Source organism: Halichondria panicea, chromosome 6 (genome assembly GCF_963675165.1).
Source record: "Halichondria panicea chromosome 6, odHalPani1.1, whole genome shotgun sequence".
Classification (NCBI taxonomy): Eukaryota; Metazoa; Porifera; class Demospongiae; order Suberitida; family Halichondriidae; genus Halichondria; species Halichondria panicea.
This window is the reverse complement of record NC_087382.1, coordinates 2,733,565-2,752,484: the sequence shown is the minus strand read 5'-3', so window position 1 is coordinate 2,752,484 and position 18,920 is coordinate 2,733,565. Positions and strand designations below refer to the sequence as shown.

The 18,920-nt window shown below is 44.6% G+C and overlaps 5 protein-coding genes across 6 annotated transcripts; 3 read left to right on the top strand and 2 right to left on the bottom strand.

Annotated features, from left to right (window-relative positions):
* Positions 1-11: 11 nt before the first annotated feature.
* On the top strand, positions 12-5,348 carry LOC135337351 (advillin-like). The gene is made up of 15 exons (XM_064533281.1): positions 12-143; positions 194-296; positions 411-485; positions 879-1,075; positions 1,641-1,924; positions 2,011-2,143; positions 2,196-2,274; positions 2,393-2,642; positions 2,962-3,197; positions 3,491-3,725; positions 3,823-3,938; positions 4,020-4,268; positions 4,498-4,767; positions 4,903-5,022; positions 5,120-5,348. Exons 2-15 carry the CDS (start codon positions 231-233, stop codon positions 5,231-5,233), a joined length of 2,424 nt encoding a protein of 807 aa, XP_064389351.1. The 5' UTR covers positions 12-143; positions 194-230; the 3' UTR covers positions 5,234-5,348.
* A 3,480-nt stretch (positions 5,349-8,828) lies between these two features.
* Positions 8,829-11,250, top strand: LOC135337359 (sulfite oxidase-like). Its single transcript, XM_064533290.1, has 5 exons — positions 8,829-9,738; positions 9,845-10,088; positions 10,154-10,308; positions 10,686-10,904; positions 10,993-11,250. Exons 1-5 carry the CDS (start codon positions 8,884-8,886, stop codon positions 11,146-11,148), a joined length of 1,629 nt encoding a protein of 542 aa, XP_064389360.1. The 5' UTR covers positions 8,829-8,883; the 3' UTR covers positions 11,149-11,250.
* Positions 11,233-11,947, bottom strand: LOC135337390 (eukaryotic translation initiation factor 1-like). The gene is made up of 3 exons (XM_064533324.1): positions 11,795-11,947; positions 11,504-11,673; positions 11,233-11,447 (listed from the first exon to the last, which is right to left on the bottom strand). The coding sequence occupies exons 1-3, from the start codon at positions 11,835-11,837 to the stop codon at positions 11,301-11,303; spliced, it is 360 nt and encodes a 119-aa protein (XP_064389394.1). The 5' UTR covers positions 11,838-11,947; the 3' UTR covers positions 11,233-11,300.
* Positions 11,948-11,965: 18 nt separating this feature from the next.
* Positions 11,966-13,073, top strand: LOC135337384 (keratin-associated protein 9-1-like). 2 transcript variants are annotated; one of them, XM_064533319.1, is made up of 5 exons: positions 11,966-12,065; positions 12,120-12,297; positions 12,345-12,442; positions 12,494-12,655; positions 12,817-13,073. In XM_064533319.1, exons 2-5 carry the CDS (start codon positions 12,171-12,173, stop codon positions 13,024-13,026), a joined length of 597 nt encoding a protein of 198 aa, XP_064389389.1. In that variant the 5' UTR covers positions 11,966-12,065; positions 12,120-12,170; the 3' UTR covers positions 13,027-13,073. The 2 variants fall into 2 exon arrangements, with proteins under 2 accessions (XP_064389389.1, XP_064389388.1); XM_064533318.1 differs by having other exon boundaries at positions 12,117-12,297.
* Positions 13,074-13,100: 27 nt separating this feature from the next.
* Positions 13,101-17,980, bottom strand: LOC135337355 (trafficking kinesin-binding protein 2-like). The gene is made up of 12 exons (XM_064533285.1): positions 17,679-17,980; positions 17,340-17,632; positions 17,038-17,225; positions 16,865-16,957; positions 15,961-16,126; positions 15,140-15,213; positions 14,949-15,005; positions 14,776-14,850; positions 14,630-14,724; positions 14,420-14,539; positions 14,253-14,368; positions 13,101-13,957 (listed from the first exon to the last, which is right to left on the bottom strand). Exons 2-12 carry the CDS (start codon positions 17,614-17,616, stop codon positions 13,278-13,280), a joined length of 1,941 nt encoding a protein of 646 aa, XP_064389355.1. The 5' UTR covers positions 17,617-17,632; positions 17,679-17,980; the 3' UTR covers positions 13,101-13,277.
* Between the last annotated feature and the right edge of the window lie 940 nt (positions 17,981-18,920).

Here is an 18,920-nt window from a genome sequence, read left to right as displayed (position 1 = left end):
AATACTTTAAATATGACGTTTTATTGCGTCGACCAATCAGTCTGCAACAAAAAGATGGGCGTGCCTGCTCTACATAAGGTGCTAACCATCTCACTATCCTCCTCTTCCCTAGCTGCTCTGAGACTGATTGTGCTGCTTGCAAAGTAAGTGCATATATCTGATTTATGGTTGCATGAGTGTGCCTTGTTTGCAGTACCTACACTTGTTACTGAAACTACTACACTGATAAGATGGCTGTGGATCCTGCATTCAAGGGAGCTGGCAAACAGATTGGCCTGGAGATATGGAGAATTGAGGTACAACCCTATAGCTTGTAGAATGCTGTGATCTAGAATGCCTCAATATAATTATAGATGCTACAGTCACCACTCACCACTCACCCACACATACTCTTGCACACACATCCACAGAAAATGACGGTGGTTCCACTGGAGAGAAAGTTCTATGGCAAGTTCCATGTTGGAGACTCCTACATCTGTCTAGATGTGAGTACACTGCTTTTATCTGTACCATGGCCCCCAGCCCCTATATAGCTAGTTCAGGTTGTTCCACCCCCCCTCTCCACTGATAGCATTCACTAGTCTGTTGACAGGAGGTGGGGTTATTCACAATGCAATAGCATGCCACTCATCCGTTATTCACAGCTATAGCAGCTAAGGGATGGCATAAAATTATTGTGTGCATGGGGAAAACACATCTATTGTGTGTTTATTTTGTCAGAGTGTGTTAACAGCAGTTGGCATTCACTTTCTCAATATGAATCAATAGCAATAATTCTTCAATAGCTGCTTCAATGTGTGTGTGCACTTTCCATTGAAATATAATTCTTCTGCTATAATATTATTTGATTTGCTCCCCTTCTTTCAATCCTTATACAGACCAAGAGAAAGTCATTTGGTTGGGAGTGGAACATTCACTTCTGGTTAGGTGCAGAGACTACTAAGGATGAGGCTGGAGTGGCTGCCTTCAAGACTGTGGAGTTGGATGACCATCTTGGAGGGTCTCCTGTGCAACACAGGGAGGTACAGGAACATGAGAGTGCTCAGTTCCTCACCTACTTCCCTAGTGGCATTGAGTGAGTGGACACTATAGCTCTGCATGGCTATAGTATAGCATTGCAGTATACTGCACTATAGCTGTGGCTATAAGTATTGCAGTACTGTACTAGCTGTGGATGCATGATAGCATTGCAACTGGCTTCTATTGAAACTGTCTTGGCTCATTAATACCAGTAGTATATGCAAACATTTGGTTAGTTAGTTCCTTGTGTGGTTTCTCAGAGGTTTCCCCAGACTACACCTCACCTGTATAGTATTGTGACCTATTAGCATGCACTGCCTTGTCTCTCTTGTGTGTGTGTGTGTGTGTGTGTGTGTGTGTGTGTGTGTGTGTGTGTGTTGTGTGTGTGTTGTGTGTGTGTGTGTGTGTGTGTGTGTGTGTGTGTGTGTGTGTGTGGTCAGTGGCTGTACTCGTAGTTTTATAGTATCAGTACATTGTGTCCAACTAACAATGCTCTTTAGTGAACTGTTATTATTGCATATAATCAGGTGAGGGTGTCTACTGTGTGTGTGCACTTTCCATTGTAATAATTATTCTGTTATTATGGCTATTATTATTGTTATCTGCCCCTCCCCCTTTAGGTACCTTCCTGGCGGAGTTGAGACTGGGTTCAAAAAGGTTGAGAAGGACAAATACGAGCCACGCCTTCTCCAGGTCAAAGGTCGCCGCAATATTCGTACTATGCAAGTACGCCTTGCCTGGGATGCAATGAACTGTGGTGATGTGTTTATCCTGGACCTGGGTCTCACTATCTACGTGTGGAATGGACGTGAAGCTAGTCGAGTCGAGAAAATCAAAGCTCTTGATGTAGCCAGGAGGATCAAGGATGAAGAGAGAGGGGCTAGGGCCGCCATCACTGTCATGGGTAAGCGGTTAGCGTCAGTCAAGTGTGTGTGTTGAGTGGCTGTTATATCATGTAGCAACTTTATACTATACATTATATACATGCAGACCAAGATTCTATGGACTCTGAGTTCATCAAGACCATGAATGCTATTGGAGAGGGAGTACCCAAGGACATCAAGAAGGCAACTGATGACGTCACCTTTGAGAGAAAGAGCAAGGACAAGCTCAAGCTCTACAAGTAAGACCACGTCATAACAATTATGACCCCCTCTGATGCTGTAACACTGTAGGGTATCTGACTCCACTGGTAAGCTCGTGGTCACTGACGTTGGCAAGAACCCACTCAAGCGAGAAATGCTAGACACCAACGTAAGTCATCATGGAATCATACTGAATGATATCGTTACTCATCAGTACATGACCCTAAACCTTGTACCACTACTTAATAATGATCATGACTATTATCCGTATAACATCCTATATATAGGATGCTTTCATTGTTGATACTGGAGCCAACGCCATCTTTGTGTGGTTGGGAAAACTGGCCACCAAACAAGAGAGAGCTGCAGCGTTCAGTAATGCACGAGACTTCATCCAAACCAAGGGCTACCAACAATGGTGCAATGTGACCACCGTCAAGGAGGGCTGTGAGACACCGCTCTTCAAGCAGAACTTCTCCAACTGGCTCAACATGGACGAGACCACCACCCTAGTCAAGGCTAAGCGAACACTAGGACGTATGTTATCAGAGGGGACCATGTACTAATCTTAAATATGCATTTTGTAGTGCTCTATAATAATTATGGCGTGTGTAGATCATGATTTACTGGTGGGTCAATTTCCAACAGTTTTGAAATAATTATACCCTTTGCTACTGTCTTTTCTATTGTTTGAGCTATTGTATGAGCTGTTTTGGAAGCTTCCTTTGACTGCCCATAACATAGTATAAGGATTGTCTGAGTCACAACTAAAAGGCTGACTGTAGGTATAGCTAGCTAATTAGTGTGAGGAACTAAACAGCTAACCCCCCTCCCACACACACACACTTTATTGCAGCAATTCCCCCCAAGTTTGACGTGGGTAAGATGCACCAGAAGGGAAGTCGTGAGTCACAGACGTTGGTGGATGATGGGACTGGCACTGTGGAGATATGGAGGATTGAGGACTTCGAGATGGTACCTCTTGAGAAGGCGCTGTATGGACAGTTCTTTGGAGGAGACTCTTATGTCATTCTGTACACTTACCTGGCCAACAACAAGGAGCAGTACATCATCTACTTTTGGCAGGGACAGGTACAGTTGCTTGAGCTGTTTTACAGTCGATTTGGTAGCTATGCTTGAGAGCCCATAATTTGTGTTCAGATTGTCCAATTTCTTTGATACTGTAAAGCAGTTAATTTTCGCGGAGTTTGTGGATTTCACCAATCTGTGAAAATGTCAACAGCAAAAAATGCATGTTTAATATTCAAGTCCGCTAAATGTAAAATAATTCACGAACATTTAGACCTCTTGAAAATTACTCGCTATATAGAGTATTCTATAGCTCTCAGTATTAACCCCACCCCTCGCCCTGCATGCATGTACAGGAGTCCTCTCAAGATGAGAAGGCTGCTGCTGCTCTCCACGCTGTCAGTCTGGATGACAAGTATGGCGGTGCCCCTGTTCAAGTGAGGGTGGTCCAGAACAAGGAACCGGATCATTTCCTCCTCGTGTTCAAGAAGCGTCTTATCATCCACTCCGGAGGAAAGGCCAGTGCCTTCAAGAACAGAGCTGCCAAGGACTCCTATGATGTTGATGGAACACGTCTGTTCCACGTCAGAGGTGAGAGAGACATGCGGTTAATATTAAATTTAAATCTACAATAACACACTACGTACATTATAGTAGCTCACACCCACGCCTATATATATACCCCCAGGCACTAATGAGCTGGACACACGTGCTGTTCAAGTGGACGAGAAAGCTTGCAATCTCAACTCCAACGATTGTTTTGTTCTTGAGACTCCAAAATGTACCTACGTCTGGTATGGCAAGGTACGTCTCCATAGTTACTAGCCGTCTAGCAATATCCTATTGAGCATGCTCAGTGTATTAAAAATGTCTTCCATTCTACAGGGCTGCAGTGGTGATGAGCGTCAGCTAGCAGACAGCATGGTCTCAGTCATATCACCAGGACGAGAGCCTAACAAGATCACTGAGGGGGAAGAGACAGAACACTTCTGGAGCTCCCTGGGGGGTAGTGCAGAGTACGCCACTGGCAAGTGGTTGGCTGAGGTGGTCCCTACATACCCCCCACGTCTGTTCCAATGCTCCAATGCTTCAGGACGCTTCACAGTCGAGGAGATCTTTGACTTTGCTCAAGAGGTAGGATAAATTTATTCTTGTAAGATATGCAAATTATCAATTAAGGAAGTCGTATTATGATTTGTTATCTTGTCCCAACATCACAATATTATGTGCTACCGTGTTTGTAAGACTTTGCACAAGAATTAAGATAAGAGTTCTGTTGATGTGCAAATTGCCAAGAAATTTTCAAAATAGACTGTGCTATAAGCTTGAGCCTCAATTATCATGCTTTGTGTTTGCATCACAGGATCTTGTTGAGGAAGATGTGATGATCTTGGACACATTCTCTGAGGTGTACGTGTGGGTGGGGCGTGGCTCTAACCAAGTCGAGAAGAAAGAGGCTCTCAAGTCAGCCAAGGAGTACATCACCACAGACCCCTCCGGCCGTGACATCGACTCCACCAGTCTAGTACAAGTGAAGCAAGGCTTTGAGCCCCCCACCTTCCGTTGTCATTACCTTGGCTGGAACCCAAGTCTCTGGGAGAAGGATGATTCTTATGAGAGCTATCGCAAACAAGTAAGTATAGAGTCTGTATATATTCTATTGCAGCACATGGTTGACATGGCATGCCTACATACAATGTCATAGTGATACGCTGCCAACTATGTTCTTGTCCCAATCATTCATTCCGACTTCCTCCTTCCCTCTCAGGTAACAGCAGGTGTGACTAGTGTAGCATCAGAGCTGAGCAAGTACGACCTCAACAAGAAGTACCCGTATGATCAGCTCAAGGCTGGCAACCCTGAGGGCGTTGACCCATCCAACAAAGAGGTTGGTCTAGGCTGCATTGGAATCCTCCACTCTTCTCCACTATAACTATATCCTTCCATCATTGCCGCCATTTAATCCCTCCCTCTCATCTCTGCAGGTACATCTCACTGAGGAAGAATTCAAGGAGGTGTTCAAGATCACCACACAAGAGTTTAGGGTCATGCCAAAGTGGAAGCAAAACGACCTCAAGAGGAAAGTGGGACTCTACTAACTCAACAAGGACATTCTTAGAGACTACTATTAGATTTCCCTAGAACACTAATTTTGTATGAGTTGTATTTGTGTGCAGTAGAGTAAAAACAAAAATGTTTATGTTACAATTTGAATTTGCCTCGACATGTAGTAAAAAAATAAGTTTGTTTCTGCCCTAGTGAGTGACCAGGTAGTAAAAAAAATAAAAATAAAAGTTAGGAAGGGGATTGGAAACGGAGCTTATGCTTGCAACATTAGGCCTCTGGGACCGTGCGCGTGGCACCTTGAGGTGTGATTTCACTGGTTTTGAGGTCAAGAGAAGCTTTTGAAAAGAAACAAATGAGGGTAAGTAAATGTATGAATAGCCCTAAAATTTGTCTTGAGGCATGGCTAAGTACAAAATGAAACATTATTACTAGCTAGAAGTCATATTCACTCTCGGTAGCGCACAAAATTTGAAGATTTTACAACACTTAGCTTCTTTTTATTTGTGCATGGGGTAAGAACTGATTTATGAATTGCATCTATTGTAAATGAATGGTCACAGTAGTAGTATATGATGATTGCTTCAGCTATATATTGGAAGTGGGGATAGCATACTTTTGAGTTATTGGCCGATATGTTGATTTCCACTAGCGGGGTAGCATCTCCATAACAAGATTAATGTCCATATTATTGCTTCCAATCCATTAGATTTTGAAAATCACTATTCATGCTCTGATTTTTGTCACCGCAGTGTCGATGTGTACGAACTTGGACTGAGAAATCACTGGAAGAACATTGATAATTCATGTATAATATTAATTATGTTTAGACCATGCTTATACTGTTGTCTATGCATGATCATAAGCTTGCTTTTAGTTTAGCCATTATATTAGTGCACAAAAAGTTTATTGCAAGCTCAGCACTTTAAGCTGCCGCGGTAGCAAGGACGGTCCGTGTGAAATAGTGCTAATTGCCTGTGTTTCCAATCCACTATCTATGGTTTGATTCTGGCCTGGTGAGTGGGCCTCGACATTCACTAAAAAAATAAGTTGGCCTAGTGAGTGACCAGGTAGTAAAAAAATAAAAATAAAAGTTTGATTCTGGCCAGGCCTCGACATGTAGTAAAAAAAAATAAGTTTGTTTCTGGTGGGCCTCGACATTTACTAAAAAAATAAGTTTGATTCTGGCCTGGTGAGTGGGCCTCGACATGTAGTAAAAAAAATAAGTTTGTTTCTGGCCTAGTGAGTGACCAGGTAGTAAAAAAATAAAAACAAAAGTTTGATTCTGGCCTGGTGAGTAGGCCTCGACATGTAGTAAAAAAAAAAAAGTTTGTTTCTGGTGGGCCTCGACATTTACTAAAAAAATAAGTTTGATTCTGGCCTGATGAGTGGGATGTTAAAAAAAATGATTCTGGCCTGGTGAGTGGGCCTCGATATGTAGTAAAAAAATAAGTTTCATTCTGGCCTGGTGAGTGGGGTGTAGTAAAAAAATAAGTTTGTTTCTAGCCTAGTGAGTGACCAGGTAGTAAAAAAATTAAAAAAAAGTTTGATTCTGGCCTGGCCTCGACATTTACTAAAAAAAATAAGTTTGATTCTGGCCTGTTGAGTGGGCCTCGACATTTACTAAAAAATAAGTTTGATTTTCTGGCCTAGTGAGTGCATGACCAGGTAGTAAAAAAATAAAAAATAAAGTTTGATTCTGGCCTGTTGAGTGGGCTTACTAAGTTTGATTCTGGCCTGGTAAGTGGGCCTAGACATGTAGTAAAAAAATAAGTTTGTTTCTGACCTAGTGAGTGACCAGGTAGTAAAAAATAAAAATTAAAGTTTGATTCTGGCCTGTTGAGTGGGCTTACTAAGTTTGATTTCGAGTGGGCCTAGACATGTAGTAAAATAAGTTTATTTCTGGCCTAGTGAGTGACCAGGTAGTAAAAAAATAAAATTAAAGTTTGATTCTGGCCTGGTGAGTGGGCCTCGAGTTTGTTTCTGGCCTAGTGAGTGACCAGGTAGTAAAAAAATCAAAATAAAAGTTTGATTCTGGCCTGGTGAGTGGGCCTTGACATGTATAGTAAAAAAAATAATTTTGTGTTGAATGGGCCTCGACATTTACTAAAAAAATAAGTTTGATTCTGGCCTGGTGAGTGGGCCTCGACATGTAGTAAAAAAAATAAGTTTGTTTCTGGCCTGTTGAGTGGGCCTCGACATTTACTAAAAAAATAAGTTTGATTCTGGCCTGCCTGATTCTGGCCTGGTGAGTGGGCCTCGACATGTAGTAAAAAAATAAGTTTGTTTCTAGCCTGGTGAGTGGGCCTCGACATTTACTAAACAAATAAGTTTGATTCTGGCCTCATGAGCGGGCCTCGACATGTATTTAAAAAATAAGTTTGTTTCTGGCCTAGTGAGTGACCAGGTAGTAAAAAAATAAAATGTTTGATTCTAGAATTCAAGTTATGGCAGCTGAAAGATTCGCCCACACTACCGGCACACTACGGCACACTACACTACACACACTACCGGCACATTACGGCACACTACAGTCACACTACCGTCACACTAATGGTACCATTTTAAAGCTCTCTTTCTAAGCTTTCAGAAAAACATAAAATGTTTGATTTTAGATGCACAGAATTCAAGTTATGGCAGCTGAAAGATTCACCCACACTACCGGCACACTACGGCACACTACACTACACACACTACCGGCACATTACGGCACACTACAGTCACACTACCGTCACACTAATGGTACCATTTTAAAGCTCTCTTTCTAAGCTTTCAGAAAAACATAAAATGTTTGATTCTAGATGCACAGAATTCAAGTTATGGCAGCTGAAAGATTCACCCACACTACCGGCACACTACGGCACACTACACTACACACACTATCGGCACATTACGGCACATTACAGTCACAATATCGTCACACTAATGGTACCATTTTAAAGCTCTCTTTCTAAGCTTTCAGAAAAACATAAAATGTTTGATTCTAGATACACAGAATTCAAGTTATGGCAGATGAAAGATTCACCCACACTACCGGCACACTACACTACACACACTACCGGCACATTACGGCACAATACAGTCACACTACCGTCACACTGATGATACCATATGAAAGATCTCTTTCTAAGCTTTCAGAAAAACATAAAATGTTTGATTCTAGATGCACAGAATTCAAGTTATGGCAGCTGAAAGATTCCCAAAATCATTAATTAAACGGAGGGGGGGGGTGTCTTTCAACAGCCATAACTTCAGTACAGTTGATCCGATGTCAAAATTTTTAATGATTTTCTGAAAGCTTAGAAAATTACCTTTCAAACGATGTGATTCATGCAATCATGGGGGCCCTAATTTGTCATTTTTCGGCCTCAGACCATGGGCTATAATCCATGGTATCGCCAAATTGGCAAATACTTTTAACTCTCGAATATCAACTTTGATGGTACCATTTGAAAAGTCTCCTTCTAAGCTTTCAGAAAAACAGAACATTTTTGATTTTCGATCCACAGAATTCAAGTTATGGCAGCTGAATGATTCCCAAATCACCATTACCATTTGGTAAAGATCGCTAATAGATCTACAATGATTCTACTTGGCCAAGTAGAAGGATTTTACTGGCGATCTTTACCAAATATTGATATTGGTGCAGTAGCTACTAGAGCCGCCGTGCTAGTTAGTGGCTGTCATGTTTAGGCTAGTATCTCGCTGCTCTAGGCTGCTACGCTCACCCAAGTACACAAGAGGCCACTCAAGACATGTAGCAAGGAGATCTGTGGCTTCAAATGCTGTAATCGCGGGTCTAGGTGCTGCCACACTAGCTGGCTTAGCTTGGAACGGCTACAAGTCTACAGCTAACTGCGCTGCTGCCGAAGAGTCTCTCTCAGCAGGAGCTGCTCGCCCTGGGTTGCCTGAATACAGACTGGAGGAGGTGGCTACTCACAAAACAGAAGATACTGGAATATGGGTCACTTATAAAGATGGTGTTTACGATATCTCAGAGTTCATAGCCACTCATCCCGGAGGCAGTGAGAAGATCATCCTAGCAGCCGGTGCTTCCATAGAGCCTTATTGGGAGGTCTTTGCTGCTCACAACACTGCCGAGGTACAAGACATGCTGGAGGAGCTGAGGATTGGGAACGTCCATCCATCTGATCGCAGTCAATCTAAAGGGGTTATGGTGGATGGTCCCTATGCTAACGACCCTACAAGATCTCCAGTCCTCAAAGTGAACACACAAACACCGTTCAATGCTGAGACGCCCACCGTGCTACTATCTGAAGCTTACATCACTCCCAATAACTTGTTCTTTGTACGCAATCATTTACCCGTACCTGATGTCGACCCACAGAACTATGTCCTGGAGGTCAAAGGTGAAGGGAGCAAGCCCGTACGCTTGACACTGGAAGATCTGAGGTCAAAGTTTAAGCAGTACAGCATAACAGCGGCCGTTCAGTGTGCGGGAAATCGCCGATCAGAGCTAGCGGAGGTGAAGAAAGTGAAGGGCCTCAACTGGACAGGGGGAGCCATCGGAAACGCAGCCGTGAGTTAGTATATCTATATAGCATTGTTAATTTATTATTATTATTATTATTATTATTATTATTATTTATTATTAATTATTTATTATTGTGTGTGTGTGTGCACAGTGGAGTGGTGTGCGTCTGCGTGATGTTCTACTATATGCTGGACTAGAAGACTGTGAGAGCTGCACTCTCAAGCACATTCATTTGGAGGGACTGGACAACAACCCAGTCACCGGGGAGTGCTATGGCGCCTCCATTCCTATAGAGAAAGCCATGGACCCTCGAGGAGACTGTCTGCTAGCCTTGGAGATGAATGGAGAGCCGCTCCCTCGTGATCACGGCTACCCTCTCAGGGCGCTAGTGCCAGGTGATAAAGACATTCTAACTATGACTGTATGTATTATTATTCTTAGTGTGTTTGTTTCGCTGTAGGAACTGTTGGAGCTCGCAATGTCAAGTGGTTGACACGTATCGAGGCTAGTACTAAAGAATATCCGGGACATTGGCAGCAGAATGATTACAAGGGGTTTTCCCCTGGTGTGGACTGGGACACTGTTGACTTCAGCACTGCACCAGCCATACAGGAGGTAAGGGATGTACATGTATAATTATAGTTACAGGACTGTAGCGTTAAATGGAGCATCTTCGAACGACCATAACTTGAATTCCATTGGCCCAGCGTCAACATTTTTATGTTTTTCTGAAAGCTTAGAAAGAGACCTTTCAAATGATATTATCAAATCCAAAATTTTGCTAGAGCCCTAATTTGTCATTTTTCGGCCTTGGACCATGGTACGGCAAAATTGACATCTCTCAAATATGAACTTTGATGACACCATTTGAAAGGTCTCTTTCTAAGCTTTCAGAAAATCATTGAGTTTGGACCACAGGAACTAAAGTTACAGAGCCAACTCTAGTGTGTATATACTTTTATGTGGATAATTTTCTAATTCCCTGCCTGCAGCTTCCAGTGACGTCCCTCATCACATCCCCCCAGGGAGGGGTGACTTTGGTGCGCTCTGACGAGGCAGTGAGTGTGAGGGGTGTGGCTTGGAGTGGGGGTGGGCGTGAAGTGGTACGTGTAGATGTGAGCAGTGATGGTGGCCACACATGGACAACTGCTGAGCTCAGTAATACTAAGGACCAACCACTCGGCAGAGCATGGGCTTGGAAACTTTGGGAAGTAAGTTTTTACATTATGTAGCCATTAATAACACTGCTGTCCCTGTACGCCACAGTCCCCCTGCCTAATAACACTGCTGTCCCTGTAGGCCACAGTCCCCCTGCCTAAGGAAGGTAACGCTGAGCTGTGCTGTAAGGCAGTGGACATGTCATACAATGTGCAACCAGACACCACTGCTCCTATCTGGAACCTCAGAGGATGTCTCTCTAATGCCTGGCACAGAGTGAACTGTACCATCAAGTGATCTATCTAGGACTGTATTATTTTTTTAATTATAGCTTTATCATTGATGTCGATCATGCTGCACTTCTATAGATCTATTAACGACTTGTTTAACAACAACTGATCAGTACATTCATCAATAATTAATAGAAAGTGTTAGTGAGACAGTTGATATTAGAATCCGTGCATCTTGATTTGTTCTTTAGTGGCGAGACCCACTTCTACCAGGAACTCTGATATATGGTGTCTCTGGTCACCTTGTAGCTGGATGACCTCACCATACTCTGGATGATCCACCACTGTTCCATTGCACGCAAACTCCTGAGAATAGAGGGGGGGTAATATAAGAGACCCCCCACTGACATAACATGATGTACCTTCTTACAGGCTTTGGCTATCCTTCTCTTGTCATAAGCCTCAGCTATACCTTGTACCGTGGTGAGGGTCTTACGCCCGTTACGTTGTTGGATACGAATGTGAATGGCTCCTTGTCCCTTCCCCAGAGAGGAGCCACCGGAGTCACTAGTATCCTGAAAGGGGTCAGCCGCTGTGTGTGTGTGTGTGTGTGTGTGTGTGTGTGTGTGTGTGTGTGTGTGTGTGTGCGCACGTGTGCGTGTGATCTCAGAAGTACCATTCTTGATGACAGAGTTCAATAGGGCATCACTCACCACTAGGCTCCAGATTAATCACTCCTTTTCCTTTAGACATCATGTGTACGTGTAAGGCACAAAAACAACAACTTCCAATGCAATGGAGATGATGATAATTTATTGCACAATATTATTCTAATAAAAGCACACCATCATCTGGACAATGGAGGCGTGGCTTGATTGCTTCAATAGCCGCCGCACACAAACTGCAGAGTGGGGGCGTGGCTGGAGATACTCCAAGACAACTAGCTACTGCATGCAAGCCATGAGCAGCTCACCAGGAGCTCCAGTAAGTCACTCCCTAGCTCTGCACACTGTGTAATGGCGTCTATTCCTCCAGCAGGTCAGCCTCTAGTCTCTCCTCCACACCCTCTACACCACCCTCTCCTACACAATGTCCTCCATTAACCGCCCCCTCTCCACCAGCATCAATGCATCACCATCCCTCACAGTCCCTACTACCACCACACTCCTCACACCACACACGCCCACACCATCACCACCCACCACCCCTTCACAAGGTAAGTACAACATGACATATTATTATCCGACTTTTGATTATCTACAGTGTTGTTATTGTTTCCTGCCGCTGGAGTGGTTGCCATAGTGATAGCTGTATTCCTATTGGCCGTCTTTACGTTGCTAGTCATCAGAAAGTGCATTATGGTGAGATCTCACACACACACACACTATATCCATTACCCCACCCCCTCTTAGTACCGTGGGAAGCAGTTCCCTGATTGCCCAAGAGTGTGTGTAGTGTGTGACTGTTGTGACGGTTGTGGGGGTTGGGAGTGTTGTAGGGGACTATGTGAATCACTCGACTGTCAACCACCGGACTGCAACGCTTGGCTTGACAATATCTGCCCTACTAAACAGGTGATATAATCAGTGTACACTAAGGAGGTGTTGTAATGCAGAAAGCTAGCTATGTATAATAATACCAACAACAGTTTATCTGATTTGGTTCCTATAAGTATTGAGTAGTGTACCAGTTTTCTACAGCATTCATTAACCCTCCCCTCTCCCTCTCTCCCCAGCGATGCTCCTTGTTCTGCACTGGCCTAGTCTCCTGCTATTGCTGTGTGTTGTGTATGGAGAGCTGCCAGGAGATGCAGATATGTCCGGACTGTTCAGCCATGACTTGTCCTGACTGTGATTGCTGTAACTGTTGTCATTGCACTGTCAAAATACCAGAATGTCACCAAATCAGTTGCTTATGCTTTGAGTGTGGGAGACCACCAGTTTAACATATCACTTATTATCAATTTTGATGACAATAATTTGTCTTATATTATGCCAAAATAATGATCAATGATGTATATCACTTATTATAATGTTCAATTTTGACAATAATAAATAAATAATTCTAATTCTTATATAAATTATGCCAAAATAATGAATCAATATTATGATCTATATGCACTCATGATAAAACACACAGAATTTATGAAATTTTACAAACAAAACTAGATTTCTCTAATATTAAATAAATCAGTGTCTATAACAGTCCACCTAGTCCTGCGTCAGAGGGTTCTACAGACTGCGTGGGCGTATCTACGGACTGTGTGGGCGAGTCCTCCGTACTTTTGAACTTTAATCTTGATAATCCAGAGCCGAGGAATGAACCAAACTGTCCCAATAATGATTGTGACTGTGATGGTTGGTCAGGAGGGGGTGGTCTCCTAATAGTGGGTGTGGCTTTAGGTCGGCGTACACTAGGTGGAGGATAGGTTGAGTTGAGTTCCCTGAGGTCCATAGCACTCATGGCCATACGAGTATCATATGGATTCTTCCTAACATTCTGACTATCTTTGATTTGAGAGGCAGACCATTTCTTGAGATGTACCCCCGGTCCTGTTTGATCAGAGAAGAATGAAGTAGCTCCTCCTAGTTGAGGAGTAGCCAACAGCTTCCATTTCAGTAGAGTCACTGATCCTTCCATTGGCTTCACTATCTGGAGTTTCTGTGGACTGCGATATCGAACCAGGTCCTCTGGTAGCGATGCTATGCTGGCTTCTTCATCTGAGGGTACGGGAGAAGAGGGTGTGGCTCTTGTGAGGCGTGAGGGTGTGGAGCGTGTGAGGGGGGAGGGGCGAGGGATCTTGCTGTGATGGGTACGATGTTCGTTGGGTGATGATGAGGCTACTGGCCTGAACTGTGAGTCCCCTCCAGTCAAGTCTGTGTGTGTGTGTGCGTGTGTGTGTGCGCGCGGTGTGTGAAATAAAGAAAAGTCCCCCAAGAGGGAATTGAACCCACGCATTATCTATCATGTGATCACTAAGCCACCACCCTAACCACTAAGCCACACCTACCTAGACTGAGAGATATGTTTTTACAATGCACTTGACAGCTGTTGCGTACATTTCTTATACACACTAATTATATATTAATGCTCAAGGCTCAGTACAGACGTACAGTATGTGACAACGCCCACACTAATTACACTAGAGCAGGTAGTGTCCTGTCTGTCTACCTTTCAGCTTGGCCTCTGTTGCTAGGCGCTCTAGTCGTCGAGCTTGTGCTTTGGTGGCCGCCCGTACAGTCTCCATGACAACCATTGTTCGTTGCTGTGCATAGTGATTTGGAGATCTAGGGACAATAAGGGTTAGGGGTCAGAGTTCATGTCCACAGTGTTCTTACCTAGGCCTCTCACTGAGCATGGAGGCTGCAGCTATCTCTTTCCTTAGTGCCTCCTCTATCTCCATGACGATAGACTCGTGTTGCCCCTCCTCATTACCCGGGTCGCCAGGGGAACCAGATCTGATGAACAAGGTGGGGGTAGTGTGTGGGGGGTGGTGTGTGGGGGTGGTGTGTGGGGGGTGGTTATGGTACCACAATACAAGTGCTTACAATTGAAGTGATATATCTTTGAGAGCAGTTATTTCATCGTTAGCTTCCTTGAGTAACACTGATGTCATATTGAACTGTTCATTGAGGTCCGTGACCTATGGAGGGTGGTGAGCTAGCATCACGTCACATGACAGGCATGCTCTCACCTCATTGGTCAGATGGGAGATGGTTTCCTGAGCTTCCATCAATTGATCCTTGAATAGATCACTCTCATCAGCCAACTGGTAGGAAATGAACGACAGTATTAAGGGCTTTGCTTTTGTTACAATTGGTGGCCACGAGAGGAAAGCATGTTCTAGTCTACTATATACAACAGTACCTGCTGTTTCTTCAGCTGGTCTTGTTCGTACAGAGTGTTGAGCTCCTCCAGTTGTACCTGTGTGTGTGTGTGTGGGCTCGTGTAGGTGTGTGTGTGTGTGTGTGTGTGGGTGTGGGCTCGTGTAGGTGTGTGTGTGTGTGTGGGTGTGTGTGTGTGTGTGTGTGTGGTGGGGGTCCACTAAAGCAACTCACTGACAGAGCTTGGTTCTCCAGATAGCTTTCCTCAGATCTCTCTCTCATATCAACCAGGCTACGCTTGGCCTCACCTACACACAGGGGACAACATTACAAGACCCTCACCACCACCATGACCTACACACAGGGGACAACATTACAACACCCTCACCACCACCATGACCTACACATAGGGGACAACATTACAACACCCTCACCACCACCATGACCTACACACAGGGGACAACATTACAACACCCTCACCACCACCTACACACAGGGGACAACATTACAACACCCTCACCACCACCTACACACAGGGGACAACATTACAACACCCTCACCACCACCATGACCTACACACAGGGGACAACATTACAACACCCTCACCACCATGACCTACACACAGGGGACAACATTACAACACCCTCACCACCATGACCTACACACAGGGGACAACATTACAACACCCTCACCACCACCTACACACAGGGGACAACATTACAACACCCTCACCACCACCATGACCTACACACAGGGGACAACATTACAACACCCTCACCACCATGACCTACACACAGGGGACAACATTACAACACCCTCACCACCACCATGACCTACACACAGGGGACAACATTACAACACCCTCACCACCACCTACACACAGGGGACAACATTACAACACCCTCACCACCACCATGACCTACACATAGGGGACAACATTACAACACCCTCACCACCACCATGACCTACACACAGGGGACAACATTACAACACCCTCACCACCACCATGACCTACACACAGGACACCCTCACCACCACCAACCCTAATGACTCACTGAACTGGTCCAGACAGGCTTGTACCAGCTCCCTCTCCTTGCTCTCTATATCAGCCGTGTCCTTCCTCAGTTGGTCTGCTTCTATCTTGAGGGCAGCATTGGAGTCTCTCAACTCTCTACACTCGTCAGTGAGGGCCACTACCCACTCTGGCTTGTCATCGACCACCTGCACAACACTATGTATTGACACACTGTAACAACTTCCTACACAGGGCTCTATACTATAATGGAGATAGATGCCACCATACCTCAGCCTCAGTACACAGGGCTCTATACTATAATGGAGATAGATGCCACCATACCTCAGCCTCAGCTATACTATAATGGAGATAGATGCCACCATACCTCAGCCTCAGCTTCCTACACAGGGCTCTATACTATAATGCAGAGATAGATGCCACCATACCTCAGCCTCAGCTTCCTACACAGGGCTCTATACTATAATGGAGATAGATGCCACCATACCTCAGCCTCAGCTTCCTACACAGGGCTCTATACTATAATGGAGATAGATGCCACCATACCTCAGCCTCAGTACACAGGGCTCTATACTATAATGGAGATAGATGCCACCATACCTCAGCCTCAGTACACAGGGCTCTATACTATAATGGAGATAGCTGCCACCATACCTCAGCCTCAGTACACAGGGCTCTATACTATAATGGAGATAGCTGCCACCATACCTCAGCCTCAGTACACAGGGCTCTATACTATAATGGAGATAGCTGCCACCATACCTCAGCCTCAGTACACAGGGCTCTATACTATAATGGAGATAGCTGCCACCATACCTCAGCCTCAGTACACAGGGCTCTATACTATAATGGAGATAGCTGCCACCATACCTCAGCCTCAGTACACAGGGCTCTATACTATAATGCAGAGATAGATGCCACCATACCTCAGCCTCAGCTTGGTCCCTCTCCCGTGCATCCTTAACATACAATCTCAACAGCTCCTCTTTCTGAGACTGACTGTGTGTGAGCTGGGACACCTGCACACGTGTGAGTCAGACACAGTACTCAATACATGCGAGGTAGGGCATTATTGAATGCACTGGATATCCAGTCTGACCTGCTGTTCTAGTGCTTGTCTTGCATCCTCCAGTACTCCAATTTCCTTATCCAAGAGATCGTTTCTCTTGAGAAGCATTTGCCCAATGGCTGCTGCTAACTCGAGGTCTCTCTCCTTGTCCACTAGTAACTCCCTCAAGGCCTCATAGCTAGTGCTCTCTGACACACTAACCAGTGACTGCCTGCTAGCTGAATGTGGGGGCGGGGGTATCACACTATCACTGCAAACCTCTTATTTTAGATTATTGAAACTTTATTTATTTACTTGCTTATAAAGAACCCATTATCCCCCACAGTCTTCACCTATAGCACTGAGTGACTCCCGGGGATCAAGGTTCTCGTACACAGCATGAGAGGCAGCCATGAGGTGGGCGGGGTCAAGAGAAGCAGTACCAACACTAACGATAGAACCCTCGGGGGACATAGCTCGTTGCCCTGGCGATAAAGATACCTCGGGATCTGAGGGGGTGTGGTCTGGGGATGATGGTTTTCCAGGAGGCACACGATCCAATAGACTAGCAAACAATGATTCTGCTGATAGTATAGCTGCGTTGATGGCGTGAGTAGACTCAGAGGACATGACACTCCCTCTATAACTGTATGACTGGGTAGCCGTGTGGTACATGAATAGACTGAGCTTACCTCTCCTTCCACAAGACACTGTGATGATGGTCTTAGGCGCAACGTAGGCCTGCACTGTATAGTATACCACACACACTGACTATACAAATTATGAACACTCTAAATAAACAAATTAATTTTACAATATTACTTTGACCTTTGAACTAAAAGCAAAAATTACTTTGCCACAGCGCATGCGCACAAGATGTGGGAACGCATGTAGTGTCTAGACCACAATCGTTGCATCTCCTCGGAGACTCTGACGTCAATGGCCTGGAATATTCTCGGATCCAGTTCCAGAACCTCAGTTCCTTTGAAGTTTGAAGGAGAAGCAAAGTGTCTTGCTGGAAGGAGGTGAGTTTCTTTGCTTGTTGCTCGCATGTTTGCAGGAATTTTAGCTGTGAAGCCTTTTGGAGCATTGTAGCATTGTTTGCTGTCTATTTGGTCATGTTTTACAAGGATTTTGTGTGTGACAAAATTTATTTTTTATTCTTTCTTTTGCAGGAGCAGCGCAAACCTTCCACTGTATCGCAGGAGCAGCGCAAGAGTCTTATTCAGCAGTGCAGTGCGCGCAGGTTGTAGGATCATTATATTGTGAGTTGCAACCTTACTCTGTATGTTTACTGCGCTTGTGTGCATGTGGCTAGCTACACCGTAGCGCGTATTGAGTTGTTGCAGCTATTGCCATACAGCTGGTTGGAGCGTTGGAGGCATTTCGTTGTGTGGATGCAAAAAATAATTTAATATAGTTTAGGGTGGCCACTTTAGTGACTGTGAGAGAAGTAGTTGATGCAGTTGAATAGATACATACTTGCCAGCACAACGCATGTACAGTTAGCTAGCTAGATACACGTACGCATGCCTGTAAAAATCGTGTATACGCATGGCTAAGAGTCTATTATTCTGCATTGCCTTGAACCCTTTGTAATTTGGTGGTGGTGGGGGGAAGGGGGAGGGGGGAATAGTGTCCGTAGCACTCAAGTAACCAATCAGAATGTGTGTGGAAGGTTCTTCAACAGTCGGGTCACAGGACAGTATCTTCTTGTTCTTGGAACCATTGTTGAATCAGCCTTCGGGGTGCAACGATGGATTACTCATGGCATTCCAGTCTATTGAGGGAGCACTCTGCTGTTAGTACCTGCCTAAAGGGAAAGCAGCACAGGATCCTGCCATAATTGGGAGTGTTGAGATCTCGTTATCAGTTCCAATAGTTAGTTAGCTAGGATCATTAGAATAGCTAGCTATAGACAACTGCTGCTTCTT